This window comes from Callithrix jacchus, chromosome 18 (genome assembly GCF_049354715.1).
Source record: "Callithrix jacchus isolate 240 chromosome 18, calJac240_pri, whole genome shotgun sequence".
In the NCBI taxonomy this organism is placed as follows: Eukaryota; Metazoa; Chordata; class Mammalia; order Primates; family Cebidae; genus Callithrix; species Callithrix jacchus.
Genome location: NC_133519.1, coordinates 39,671,606 through 39,686,221, shown reverse-complemented (window position 1 = coordinate 39,686,221; position 14,616 = coordinate 39,671,606). Strand labels below are relative to the sequence as shown.

The following is a 14,616-nucleotide window of genomic DNA, read 5'->3' as shown; positions in this document are numbered from 1 at the left end:
CTCTAAAGACATACACACTTAAATACAATTAAAATATCTGATAAGTCAATGAAGCACTCATATGTAACTGAACAAACTCTGCCATGCACCCTTTCGGCAACAGCAGTTCCACAGATACCTGTAGTCTAACAACCCAAGTGATGTCTGATGCTGGCAGCAGGTGGCAGCATGTGGACTGAGGTCTCCACTTAGTCTGACTAGACCTGCATGAGAGCTTCGTTGCCAGGCTAGAGTGTAGTGGCAAGATCACGGCTCACTGCAGCCTCGATCTCCTGGGCTGAGGCGACCCTCCCACCTCAGCCTCCTAAGTAGCTGTGACCTTAGGTATGCTCCACCGTGCCAGGCTCATTTTTTCGTTCTATTTAAGAGATGAGGTTTGCCTATGTTGCACAGGCAGGTCTGAAACTCCTGGGTTCAAGCAATCCTCCCACCTTGACCTCCTAAAGTCCTGAGATTACAGGCTGAGCCACAGCTCCTGACCATAGCATTGTTTTTTAGAGAGATGGGGGTCTCATTATGTGGCCCAGGTTGGTCTCAAACTCCTGGGCTTAAGCCATCCTCCTGCCTCGGCCTCCCAAGATGCTGGGATATTACCGGTGTGAGCCGCTGCACCCAGCCTGTGGCCATAGGATTTTGTTTTACTACATAAACCTAAGCTTCAAGGTTGAGACACGTGTTGCCTTATAGAATATGTTGCTGATGTTGAATGCGGTGCGAATGGAGAGCCTGTTGATTGGATGTAATCACCCCTACCAAGTCAGCACAGCTGCAGGGCACACGAGGCAGAAGTGGGCGGGACTTCAGGACTGGTTCCTCTGACCTCATCACTCACACTGTCCACTGACCTTCACATAAAGCAACAGCAATCACCCAGGCTCTCAGGACCCCAGATTCCGCATCTGCAAATGAGGCAGCTGGACCAGACGAATAATAATAATGAGAATGAGAATGGCTCTAGGCATTGACTGTTGACCTTGTGCCGGGCACTGTGCATTTCTTCCTGTAACCTCCCACATGCTGCTGTGGTCCACTGATGTATACGGCTGACCCCAAGCCTAACTGCAACCTCTGCACCACGGTCTTTGGCAAACCTCTGATGCCTGCTGTATACAGCGATGGCAAGTGACAGGCTCCTGAAGGTAAGAAACTGGACATGACGGAGAAAGACAACCAAGCATTGGACTAAGTACTTGGTGTAGTTTTTCCTTCATAGCGATTCAGAAAGGATGCTGTACTCATCTGCATTCTAGCAGAAGAGGAACAAGAGGCTCAGAAAGGTTGGATATTTTACCCAAGGTCAAATAAGACACGGCTCAATGGTGATCAAACAATAGCTTGAAGGAGGATGGTTCCCACACAACCTGCAAATTAAGTGGCTGGACTTTTACAGCTCATGAAGCTCCACACCCCGGGGCACCTGCTCTAAACCTAGAGCTGCTGCTGTCGTGAGCTTCCTGGACTAGACTGTTTGCATCACCAGAGTTATCAGAGGCCAGGTGAACACACAGGTGGTAACTAACCACAGCCCCTGTCATGGTACAATCGTCAATATTCATTCACAGACAATTACTGAGGGCCTATATGTCTGCATCGCCCTCAGCACTGGGGCGATAGAGTCAACTAGGCAGTCAAATCACCGATCTCCTAGCACCAACATTCTTGTGAGGGTAGGTGGTCTACTGCATAGGTGACGTGGCACAGTGACCAGGCGTCCATTTTAGACTGTGTGATGAAGCACAGCCTCTCAGAGGAAGTATCATTTGGGCAAGAATGAACCAACCGTGTTGAGATCTGGAGGGAAAATTCCAGGCAAAGGGAGGAGCCAGAGTAGAGACAGAAACAGTCATAGCCTAAATAAAAGGTGAGTGAGCAGGAGCTGAGGGAACAGGGATCAGGGAACAGGGGCTGAGGGAACAGGGAGCAGGGAGCAGGGAGCAGGGGCTCAGGGAACAGGGAGCAGGGGCTCAGGGAGCAGGGAACAGGGGCTCAGGGGGCAGGGAGCAGGAGCTCAGGGGGCAGGGAGCAGGGGCTCAGGGAACAGGGAACAGGGGCTCAGGGAACAGGGAGCAGGGGCTCAGGGAGCAGGGAACAGGGGCTCAGGGAGCAGGGAGCAGGAGCTCAGGGAGCAGGGGCTCAGGGAGCAGGAGCTCAGGGAACAGGGAGCAGGGGCTCAGGGAGCAGGGAACAGGGGCTCAGGGAGCAGGAGCTCAGGGGGCAGGGAGCAGGGGCTCAGGGAGCAGGGAACAGGGGCTCAGGGAGCAGGGAGCAGGAGCTCAGGGAGCAGGGGCTCAGGGAACAGGGAACAGGGGCTCAGGGAACAGGGAGCAGGGTCTCAGGGAACAGGGAGAAGGGGCTGAGGGAACAGGGAACAGGGGCTCAGGGAGCAGGAGCTCAGGGAACAGGGAACAGGGGCTCAGGTAGCAGGAGCTCAGGGAACAGGGAGCAGGGGCTCAGGGAGCAGGGAACAGGGGCTCAGGGAGCAGGGAACAGGGGCTCAGGGAGCAGGGAGCAGGAGCTCAGGGGGCAGGGAGCAGGGGCTCAGGGAGCAGGGAGCAGGGGCTCAGGGAGCAGGGAACAGGGGCTCAGGGAGCAGGGAGCAGGAGCTCAGGGAGCAGGGAGCAGGGGCTCAGGGAGCAGGGAGCAGGGGCTCAGGGAGCAGGGAACAGGGGCTCAGGGAGCAGGAGCTCAGGGAGCAGGGAGCAGGGGCTCAGGGAGCAGAGAGCAGGGGCTGAGGGAACAGGGAACATGGGCTCAGGGAGCAGGGAGCAGGAGCTCAGGGAGCAGGGAGCAGGGGCTCAGGGAACAGGGAGAGAGATGAGGCCAGGAGTTAAGCAAAGCTCAGGTGGAGTAGGGCCTTATGAGCCAGCAAATGCAGTTCAGATTGTCCCTGCTTGAACACATTCCCTGATTCTAGGGAAACAAAGATGCAGAGACAGGTCAGGAGGCCATCGCAATGGTCCAAAGGTCAGCGGCTTGGAAGAGATTGGCAGCAGCGGGGATGGAGAAGTGTTCGGACTTGGGATATGTTTGGGAGGTGTTGTTGACAGGGCTTGCCACTGATCAGAAGTGAGGAAAAGAGAGAGTAAAAAAGATCATGAGAATACTTGGTTTGGACAACTGGAGAAATAGCGGTGCCCTTTATTGAGATGAGGAAAAATGAGGGGCCAGACAGAATCAGAAGAGGATCAGGAGCTTTGTTCCAGCCAGGTTATGTTTTAGAAGCTGGTTAGACAGATAATAGTGCGGAAATGCCAGACAACCATTTGGCTACAAGAGTCAAGGGTTCTTAGGAAATCTACATTTGAGACTCATCTGTAGATGTGTGGGTCACCCAGGGAGACTGTGGGCAGGGAAGAGGCCCGAATAACCCTAGTGCTCATCGACATTTTGAGGATCCCCACCAGACTATGTGATCTAATCACTGTGGCCAAAGTTTACACCAGGCCTGCAAGGTAGGTACGATTTCCCACCTCCACTCAACAAATGCCAAGGTTACAACCTGCCCAAGCCCACAATTTACAAGTAGCATTGCAAGAATTCAGTCATAAACAGAGCTCCCGTCATGTACCCAGTACTGGGTTAGAATAGGGACACCAGTGAGTAGGATGGTTCACCAGAAGAAGCGTGGGCTTTGGAATTAGAGGACCTGGAGGGAATCCTCACTCAGTGATACTGGGCAGGTAACTTCACCTTATCAAGCCTCAGTTTCCCAATATGTAAAATAACTTTGTTGTTGTGTTTCATTTTGCAAATGTCTACTAAGTGCCTATTATGTGCCCAGCACAGTGCTAAGAAATGGAGATACAATGGGGAGCAGACAGACTTCTCTGCTGACAGTCTAGTGGGGGACACAGACACACAAACAGGCAATCACAATGTAGTGTGCTAAGTACTATCATTATGGAAATACCCCTCCCTCTTTATAGAGTAAGTCATACCCACCTACGCAGACTTTAAAGTGACACATAATTTCCTTTCTTCCAGACCCATATGCAATAATAATGCCATACAAAATGTTTCTGTTCTTCATCATGGTACCTGCTATTTCCATATGAATAAATAATACATGCAAATCACCCCCCGTGTAGCCAGTGCTGAATAAATGGTGGCAGTCATTATGAAGACAGGTTCTTGACCTAGTACCACCTCTAACTTTGGAGCTCATTTTTCTCTTCTGTGAACTAGACACAATACTAGCTAATTCATGGGGTCATTGTGACGCTCGGATAAGCTCACATATATGAAAACTGTTTTAAGCTGGGGAGAACTGTATTCAAGTATCAGAAAAACATCTCAACATTCCCACCTGCTAAAGTTATAAAACTTAGCACAAGAAACACTTGCTGTTAACCAAGGGGTCCTCATCACCTGAAAGGTAGGACTGAGGAAACCTTTAAATAGGTTCTTTGGAAAACAACATTCTGCACGAGAAAGTCTGCTCCATCTGAAATCACCTAAACTACTCCTCTCCCATCTACATGTGGCTCACCCAGCCAAAGACAAAAGCAGTAGACCTCCCAGGTTGGTTTCTAGTCTGTTTCACTCATCACCAGGGTCCTGACTCGCTGTCTAGGACACAGGATTTGTAAAGCTGGTGGTGTGTGTCCTGGGCTTTTTGGCTGTATAGGAGGTGGACAGGGTCTCGGGAGGAGCAGGAAGCTGCTGGAGCTGCCCACAGAGAATCCTACCTGATTTCTCACTGTAACAAATCTAAGCCCTGAGAAAGGACTAGGCTGCCCCTGTCCTAGAGCCAAGGGGATCCTGTCTAAAGAACGTAAGTCAGCAGAAGCTGAAAGGCAGGAGACAGAAGGAGAAAAGGTTCCATCTCCACAAAGTGCTTGCAGGTACAAGGTCCTGAGCAGCCCTGAAGTGGGGCAGAGAACAGACTCCCCACTTGCACTGCTGACTGTTCGTTCAACTGGAGGACTCTGTGCAGTCAGCAACCTGCACAACCACACGGTTGACCCAGGGAACCCAGCTGCCTCCTTCCCTGGAACTTAGCTGATTGGAATGGATATCAATTCCCCACAATATGTTTATTTCATCATTCTTTCAGCAAATACTATTGTGAGCCAACTACACACTAGACACCGTTTCAGACCCTGAAGGTAAGACAAAGGCCCTGCTTTCAAGAAGTTTGCACTCCAGTGTAAAATGTGTGTGTGTGTGTGTGTGTGTGTGTGTGTGTGTGTGTGTGTGTTGGGGAAACAATAAGGGCTATGATGAAAAATAAGGCAAAATAAAGAGGGAAAGAGAGTGACAATGGGGGATGCTATTTCAACAGGGTGACAGGAAGTTCTCTCTGAGCAGAAACTCAAATGAAGTGGGAGAGAAGCCGTCCCGGTATATGGGGAAAGGATTCTGGAGAAAGGGACCAGCAAAAGGCAGAGTCCTGATGTGGGAGGTCTGAGTACATTCAAGGAATAGGAAGGGGCCAGCGTAACCAGAAGAGAAGGAGAAAGGGAAAGATGAAGACAAAGACGCCCTTGCATCTTTAGGAGGCTGGCTGGGCAAGGGGGAGAGGGAGAAGGTGGAGATCATGAGATCATGTACTGAGCTAAGGACTGACAGGAAACATTTCTTAAGACTTGGGCAGAAAATCCTTGTACTATCTTTCTAAATCCTTTGTAAATCAAAGAAGAAAAGGAAAGGATCTTCAGCTGTGGCTGGGGAAACAGTCTAGCAAGGGAGAGGCAGACGCAGGGAGGCTCATTAAGGGGTGGTTGACATTATGATCTTGGGCAAGTGACTTAAACCCTCTATCCCCCAATTGCAAAAATGGGGACAATCAATTATTGCATGGATAAATCAAGTAATATTTGTAAAGTACCTATAATAGTGCTGGGCATCTAGTACCGTATACGTGTGTGTGAAATAAAAATAATAAAGGTGCTTAGACCAGGGAGACAAAAGCAAAAGTGAATAGTGATCTGATACATTCTGAAGGGAGAGACACTGGGGACTGCAAGAATTGAGTGTCAACGTGAGAGTCAGAATAACTCCAGCATTACTGGCCCAAGCAACAGAAAAAATATAGGTTTAATGAAAGAGAAGGCCAGGCGCGGTGGCTCACGCCTGTAATCCCAGCACTTTGGGAGGCTGAGGCGGGCGGATCATGAGGTCTAGAGATCGAGACCATCCTGGCCAACATAGTGAAACCCCGTCTCTACTAAAAAAAATACAAAGATAAGCTGGGCATGGTGGCACGTGCCTGTAGTTGCAGCTACTCGGGAGGCTGAGGCAGGAGAACTGCTTGAACCTGGGAGGAAGAGGTTGCAGTGAGCCGAGATTGCGCCACTGCACTCCAGCCTGGTGCCTGGTGACAGAGCGAGACTCTGTCTCAAAAAAAAAAAAAAAGAAAGAAAGAAAGAAAGAGAAAACTACAAGAGAAGCAGGTTTAGAGGGAAATCAATATTTTGATGTTGGACGTGTTCCATTTGAGATGCCAATGGATGTACAAGTAAAGATGGTGAAATCTGAAATTCAGGGCAGAGGTCCTGGGTAGAGATACACATTTAGAGGTCGGCAGTGTATGATGTGAACCAAAGGTCTGGGACTGGACAAGCGCACTAGGAAGTAAGCCCTGGTGAGAAGAGAGCAGGCCGAGGACGGAGCCCTGGGACGTCCAGTGTTTAGGAAGGATTGGGAAAAGGAAGTGGAAACTGGCAAAAGAGATTGAGGAGCAACCAGCAAGGCAGGAGGAAAGCCAAGAGCAGGGATCACAAAAGCCACGTGAAGAAGGAGCTCCACCTGTAATCCCAGCTCGGGAGGCTGAGGCAGGAGAATCACTTGGGGCCGAGGGTTTGAGACCGGCCTGGGCAACATAGCAAAATCCTGTCTCTAAAAAAAATTTGAAATAAGGACCAAAGAGTTTCAAGAAAGAGGAAGTGATCAAATGTTGCCGCTCAGTCAAGGAAGATGAACATGAAGGAACACCCATTGGATTCCGCCTTACGGAGGCCAATGTCACCGTGTCAACAGCTATTTGTTTGCCTGGGACAAAGACTTGATTGGAATGGGTTCCAAAGGAAATTGTAAGGGGAAAAACTGGAGGCAGAATAGACAAAAGGCTCATTTTGCTCTAAGTGGGCGCCAGAACTCCACATGGAACTTGCAGGGTGGTCAGTCCACAGTAACAGAAGGTAAAGGCCTGGCACCAGGGCCCAGATGCAGCGGGTGGTCAGTGTGGGGATGGAGCCTGCCTCTCCTGATTTTTTCTTTTTTTTTTTTTTGAGACAGAGTTTTGCTCTTGTTACCCAGGCTGGAGTGCAATGGCGCAATCTCGGCTCACCACAACCTCCGCCTCCTGGGTTCAGGCAATTCTCCTGCCTCAGCCTCCTGAGTAGCTGGGATTACAGGCACGCGCCACCATGCCCAGCTAATTTTTTGTATTTTTAGTAGAGATGGAGTTTCACCATGTTGACCAGGATGGTCTCGATCTCTTAACCTCGTGATCCACCCACCTCCGCCTCCCAAAGTGCTGGGATTACAGGCTTGAGCCACCGTGCCCGACCCGCCTCTCCTGATTGCCGCTATTTTCCCAGTGAAATGGGAAGGCAATCATAGTCATGAGCTAGGAGCAAGCCGGCAGGAAACGATGGGATTTGAGAGTTAAGGGAAAAGCGTGTAACCTAATCTCTAGAGGAGTGTGAGAGTGAAGAGAAAACGGAAAAATAGTAAGATTTCTGTGCAGGACTAAGGGCCAACTGGAGGAGGCAGTCGTCAATTCACAGTGAGATGGATCAGCGTGGTTGTGAGCTTTACTATAGCAATGGTCACCTGCCCACATGTACATGAAGAATAGCGCCAAGCAGGATGTAGCAGGGCTGAAGTTCTGCCAGGCAACGTGTAACAAAGCAACAGAGGAGCAACGAAGTTGAGGGGGAAAACCAGACTACAATGATGGTGAAGCATGAAGTTCTCTAGAAACCAGCTTGAGCACCAGCATTCTTGCCCTTTGTGGATGATTCATTCTATCTTAGAAGTTGGTTGAAACTCAGGAGTTCAAGACCAGCCTGCCCAACATGGTGAAACCCCATCTCTACGGAAAATACAAAAAATTAACCAGGTGTGGTGGCAGGTGTTTGTAATCCCAGCTACTCAGGAGGCTGAGGTTGCATTGAGCCAAGATCACGCCATTGTACTCCAGCCTGGGCAACAAGAATGAAACTCCCTCAGAAGAAAGAAGGAGGAAGAAGAGGAAGAGGAGGAGACCTCAGATGAAAGGTCACTATTTTATCTGGAAAATGTGTTTGGTGCTTAGAATGGATTCAGTATGATAAGATGAGGAATAATGATTTGGGAAGGGGACAGTGAAAAGGTAATAGCATCCAGGTCTTGCAGATGCAGTGAGATTAAAGAATCTTGGCTGGGTGTGTTGGCTCATGCCTATAAACCTAACACTTTGGGAGGCCAAGGTGGGTGGATCACCTTAGGTCAGGAGTTCGAGACCAGCCTGACCAACATAGTGAAGCCTCATCTCTACTAAAAATACAAAAAATTAGCTGGGCATGGTGGTGGGCACCTGTAATCCCAGTTACTCAGGAGGCTGAGGCAGGAGAATCACTTGAACTGGGGAGGCAGAGGTTGCAGTGAACCAAGATCGCGCCATTGCACTCTAGCCTGGGCAACAAAAGCGAGACTCCATCGCAAAAAAAAAAAAAAAAAAAAGAATCTTGGGAATTGAGCACTAGAGGGAGTAAGTGGAGAGAAAAGAGGGGTGGTCACACAGTGGGATGCTTGAAACCAAGAGTATGGAGCAGTGCAGTTATTACAAGATCGAGGCAGACCATGGAGGTGAGCTCTCAGCAGGAAGCACGAAGGCAAAGTTACAAAAGAGAAGAGGCTAAGGAACCAAGAGGCCAGGGTGCAGGATGGGTCACCTACAGGGATACTGAAATCACCAAGAACTGCTGGCAGCTGAAGACGGGGGGAGAGAGGCAGTAAACCCAGGGCTAGCCCATTCTTCCTGGAATGAAGCAAGTGACTTGGGAGTCTATAGACAGTGGCAACCAGGTGTAGGAGGTGGTATTATCCGATGATATGTGCTCCACAGCTGGCATTTTTAGGAGAGGAGAGGGGAATCACAGTCTGGAAGCAACAGTGAGCAGCAAGTTGCTTCTCCAGACTCCAGAGTCGAAGGCAGCATGGAAGGGAAAGCAGCTGTCAGGTGAGGCCGCTGCAGAGCAAGCTACATTCATGGGGGGAGTCTCCAGCAGGAATAAGAAAGTGGAGGGGACTTCCAGAGAAGGCTAGGAGGATGGACAGGATTTTGCTGATGATGGAATGCGGGTTCCAGACAGTGTGTAGTGAAATCATGCCCCAAAGAGTCAAAGAAGCCAATGACTACATCCTTGGGCTTACAGGATAGCAGACAAGAAACAACTTGCTGAAAAGCTGAAGCTGAAACTGTGCCCCAAAGAGTAAGAACCAATGACTAACAGATACTCTTGAGCTTGCAGAATGGAAGATAAGAAGAGAAGCGACGTACAGAAATGCTGAAATTCCCTGCACTTGTGAGATCAAGAAAAAACGGGCTGACATCAGTTGGAACCAAAATGGCCTGGCCTACTGGAGTCTGCCCAGAACAAGCTTGCTGTTGACACAGCCTGACCTGCCATGATGTGTTTCACACTAAGTCCCCAAGAATTTTCACAGTGACCCATGAGGTAGCATGAAGAGAAAACGGAGCAGGTCCAAGGACTTTCCAGACCTCCCCTTCCCCTCCACCAATCACCTACTAAACCCTTGAACCTTTTCTAATGAAGATACTGCCTTGAAGGGAGGACAGAGAGACAGATTCGGGCTTGACCACTGTCTCCTTGTGAGTCGACATGCAATAAAAAGCTTCTCTTCTCTAAAACCTAGTGTTATAGTATTGGCTTCCAGTGCCTTGAGCAGTGAGCCCTCTTTGCTCAGCAACATTAGGGTTTGGAAAGCTGGGGAGGGGTGTAGAGAAGATCAAATAGTGCATGTCCAGAGCCACAAGGGTAAGGAGATTGGGCGGTAATGGGGAAAGGCACAGCAAGGCTATGAGTGTTGGGGAGCAGAGAAGGATGGGGCAACAGCACTGTCTCTGCCACTTCCCATTTTCTCTTCAGCCCACTCCAATTGGGCTACTGACCCCATTTCGCTGCTGAACTGCTCCCATTAAGGTCACCTCCGTGTTGCCAAAACCAGTGTTTCCTTCTCAGTCTTCATTTCATTTGACCTCTCAGCAACATTGTATGGAGATGATGACTTTCCTTCTGAACACACCCTTATCCTCACTTCTTTGTCCCTATACCCTCTGGTTACCCTCCCACCTCCTTCCACTCCTTCTCACCTCCTTCATGTGCTCCTCCTCCATTGCTATACCCCTAAAGGCTGACATTCCCCAAGGCCATTGATGTGTGTTCCCTGGTTCACCTCTTCATGCACCTGCCCAGGTGAAAACGGTCTCCCAGTCATCCCCATCAGCACCCCAGGTAGGTGGCTCCTACTAGATCTTGACATCCTCCAATTAGTAAAAGTTTAATTTACTGAAAGACATAAAAGTTACTTCCACATTGCTAGTCAAGGTAAAGCTAGTTTTTCATTGAGAATTGTGGGATTTCCTGGGTTAGGCCAGATAATTGGCATTGAGTGACATGAACAATGCGTATGATGGTCTCCCAAGGTGTTCAGGGTCCTCTTAGAAAGATAAGATGGAGGTACATTAAAAAATAGTTCTTCTAAATACGAAGAAAGACCAGCTGTCAGAGCTGCATGGTATTTAAAGGCCATCTACTTTCTCCTCCTTGTTTTCCAAAGTCATGATGAGGTGACTTACTCAAGGTCGCACCACTAATTAGGTCACCCTGGGAATTAGAAACAAGTCTCCCAACCCCCACACCAGTGCTCTTACCATGGCATATCAATAGGTTGTTGAGAGAAGTACTTTGAGCTTTAGAACGAAAGGCATTGTGCCATCATGGTTAAAAGCATGGATTCTAGAACCAGACTGCCAGGGTTCGAATCACTAATTAACATCAAATCACAGTAACAAGCAGTTGTTATCCAAGTGACCTCGAGAAAGCCACTTAACTTCTCTGTGCCTCATTGGTTACATGTGGCAAATAATGGCACCTACCTCAGAGCTATAGTGAGGATTAATGTGAGTGGATGTAGGTAAGGTGCTTAGAATGTTGCCTGGCATGTAAAGATTCTAAATACTATGCAAGGTTCTAAATACTAACAGTGCTGAGAGATGAACCGAGAGGTCTGTGGAATGCTGGATGTGCTCAGCTCCTCTCTGAATCCCAGGAGCTTGGCATACATTAGGGCTCACTGAATGAATGAATTAACTAACATTCACATCCTTATGAAACAGAGATCAGCTCATCTACCCCCACTTGCACCATCCAGAACATTCACTGAAAACAAGTAGGTAAATCCCAGCACGACCACCACCATCAGGATATACCTGTTACTAGTCTCTTTGCACGTGATGACCTAACAAGTCCACAATCTAAAGCAAGAAGGGATAGACATACAGACCATAGGACATGCCAACATGCAGAGTAGACTCTGGCATCCACAGGACAAAACAGTCCGGCTATGGAGCATAAACCCGGCGCAATCAAGAATTAAATGAAATACCATCTTCCTTTAGGACTCCTAAGAAGAAAAAGCCAAAATTCGCAACAGGTGCGAATTAAAGTCTGCCTTTTGCCCTACACAAAAAGAGCAGAAATAAAGCCAGATGTTGGTCATTTTCTTCCATCCACTGGAGAAGGGCCCCAGAATGTAATCATTTACCCGAGGAGGATATTAAAAGAGCAGGGTTAGCTGCGGTTCCTGAAGGAAAGATGATCCACCTGGCGAAGCGTTCTCCGTGGGCTTCAGGAAAGCTCAGAAAATGAAACAGACCCAGTTCTTTATCCACAGGCTGTTAGTAAAACAAGTGAGCCTTGGAGGCAAGCCTGATTCACCCGCATCTGACAGCTGAAGGCCTCCGTGAGGCTGGACGAGACCTACAGCCAGGTGGTGAGATCAGGGGCTGACCACGAGGACGTCACCCAGAGGGTCCAGCCCCTCGTTAGTTGCAGCACAGTCGAAAGCATCTCCCGCCCCACAGGACCCATCCGTTCCAGGACCCCACCCCGACCCGAGGCCCAGCCACCTCCGACCCGCGCCCCCACGGTACTCACTCCCATTCCTTCCGCCGGGCCTGCGGAGTGCTCTGCATCTTGTGTGCCTCGTGGGCCTTGATGATGTCCCGCTGCTCGATGAGGCCCCCGCGCCGCCGCTTCATGACCTCGGGGCTCACCGGGAGGAAGGGGCTGGAGCCCGCCTCCAGCGCCACAGCGCCCTCCCAGCCCGGGCCCTCGCCCTCCTGCACCGGGAAGAAGTTGTCGAAGCCGAAGCCGGAGGCGGCACGTGGGGAGGCTGGCAGCATGCCCACCTCTTCTGAGGCCTCGGCCTCGAGCAGGGTGCATTGCTGGGGCCGCCATGCCTCCTCCTCTGGCAGGGCCAGCACGTGGCGTCGGCGGCGGCCCGCGGCCACGGGCTCAGGGCTCCCTGCAGCCGGGCAGAGGGCGGGCTCGGGCAGCCTGCGGTCTGGGCTCAGTCCACGCATCTCCGGCAGCATCACAGAACATTGCTCTGTGGGAGGGGGAGGGTAGAGACAAGGAGTGGGGAAGAGAAGGAGGGAGGATGGGGCCAAGGTCACAGGGAAATAGAGAAGAGAAAGAGGTTAATGGCATTGCCCTCCAGGCCAAGATTTGCTCAGTGCTACATCCCAGGCCTGACCCACAAACGCACACAGGGGAGCTCCATAAATGATGTTGAAATCAGGAGCATCTGTAGTGGACCAAGCTGGGCGCCAGGTGTCCAGAATTTCACAAAGTGGACTGGATTCTTGCCCTCATAAACTTCACAGTCTAAGGTAGAAGACAGAGGTTAAAGAACTAATGATATGCACCAGTGGTAAGGTTTCAGGGGCCACAGTAAAGACGGGAACCCTGAGGGCTGCGCATATCAGCCCCACCTCAGATAGCTAGGTGGCTGTTCACTCCCATTTTTGGTGGAAGAATCCCTCTAACCCTTTCCCCAGGGCCCAACTCCTTTGAGGGAATTCCCACCCACCACCTGCTGCCCTGCCTCCCAAGCACGTGCTCCCAGGGGACCAAGCCTCAAGGTGGGCGTTTTTTTATTTATTCGTTTTGAGGTACGATCTGTCACCCAGACTGGAGTTCAATGGCGCAATCATAGCTCACTGCAGCATCAACCTCCCAGGGTCAGACAATCCTCCTCTCTCAGCCTCCCAAGTAGCTGGGACCACAGGCACGTGCCACCACAGCCAGCAATATTTTTTTTTATTTTTTGTAGAGATGGCATCTCCCCATGTTGCCTAGACTGGTCTCAAACTCCTGGACTCAAGCAATCCTCCTGACTCAGCCACCCAAAGTACTGGGATTACAAGCATTGCCTCTGAGCCCAGCCTACGGAGAGCTCTTCTTGAGAACTGAGTCCTGTCTGCAGGTTCCTTCCTCCTTTTGTTTTTTGAGATGGAGTTTTGCTCTTGTTACCCAGGCTGGAGTGCAATGGCGCGATCTTGGCTCACCGCAACCTCCGCCTCCTGGGTTCAAGCAATTCTCCCGCCTCAGCCTCCTGAGTAGCTGGGACTACAGGCACGTGCCACCATGCCCAGCTAATTTTTGTATCTTTAGTAGAGACGGGGTTTCACCATGTTGACCACGATGGTCTCGATCTCTTGACCTCGTGATCCACCCGCCTCAGCCTCCCAAAGTGCTGGGATTACAGGCTTGAGCCACCGTGCCCGGCCTCCTTCCTCCTTTTTTAATGCATGTATCTGCCTCAGGACCTGGGGGCCACGTGTGACTCAGGTGCTCCTGTTGCTCCCCTTGGCATCATTCTCCTTTTCCATGCCAAGGAGGATACAGCCACATTGGCCTCTGAAAGACATACACATTGAACCGGTGTTTACTGAGGGCTTACCATGTGCTGGGCACTGTGCCATGCAGTGGGCACAACAACAGGAGCTGGACTTAGTCCACAGCATCCTCATGGGAGAGACAGGAAGAACACTGATTATGACCATGACAGGATGTGCTGTAATTGGCACAGGCCTGATTGCTAGAGGAGCACATGTGAGGGGCACCTGGTTGGGCGCGGTGGCTCACGCCTGTAATCCCAGCATTTTGGGAGGCCAAGGCAAGTGGATCACTTGAGGTCAAGAGTTCGAGTCCAGCCTGGCCAATATGGTGAAATACAAAAAATACAAAAAATAGCCAGGTGTGGTGGTGTGTGCCTCTCGGGAGGCAAGGCAGGAGAATCACCTGAACCCAGGGGACAGAGGTTGAAATGAGCCAAGATCACACCATTGCACTCCAGCCTGGGTGACAGAATGAGACTCGATCTCAAAAAAGAAAAAAAAGAGGGATACCTAGCCCAGCTGGGGGTGGTCAGGAGGGCTTTGTGAAGGAAAGGACCTAGAGCTGGGTTAAACAGAGCTTGCCAGGTGAGGAACAGGAAAGGAGTATGGGCAAAAAGGAAGAGCATGTGTGTGAGGGAGGATTTAGGGAAACCAAGGATTCCTCCTGCCCTGCTGGTCACTCCTCTCTCCTCCTTTGT

General features: G+C 50.4%; 1 protein-coding gene and 1 long non-coding RNA gene across 22 annotated transcripts in view; one reads left to right on the top strand and one right to left on the bottom strand.

The window, feature by feature from the left end:
* CACNA1E (calcium voltage-gated channel subunit alpha1 E) overlaps positions 1-14,616 on the bottom strand; it is a 515,845-nt gene that overhangs the window by 406,844 nt on the left and 94,385 nt on the right. For all 21 annotated transcript variants that reach the window (XM_054247624.2, XM_054247625.2, XM_054247623.2 and 18 more), the window contains one exon: positions 12,171-12,624. In XM_054247624.2, the coding sequence (XP_054103599.2) occupies positions 12,171-12,610 (440 nt within the window). In that variant the 5' untranslated portion in view covers positions 12,611-12,624. The remainder of the gene's footprint in view (positions 1-12,170; positions 12,625-14,616) is intronic.
* LOC128930096 (uncharacterized) overlaps positions 1-14,616 on the top strand; it is a 52,025-nt gene that overhangs the window by 1,145 nt on the left and 36,264 nt on the right. The gene's annotated exons all lie outside the window — the stretch shown is intronic.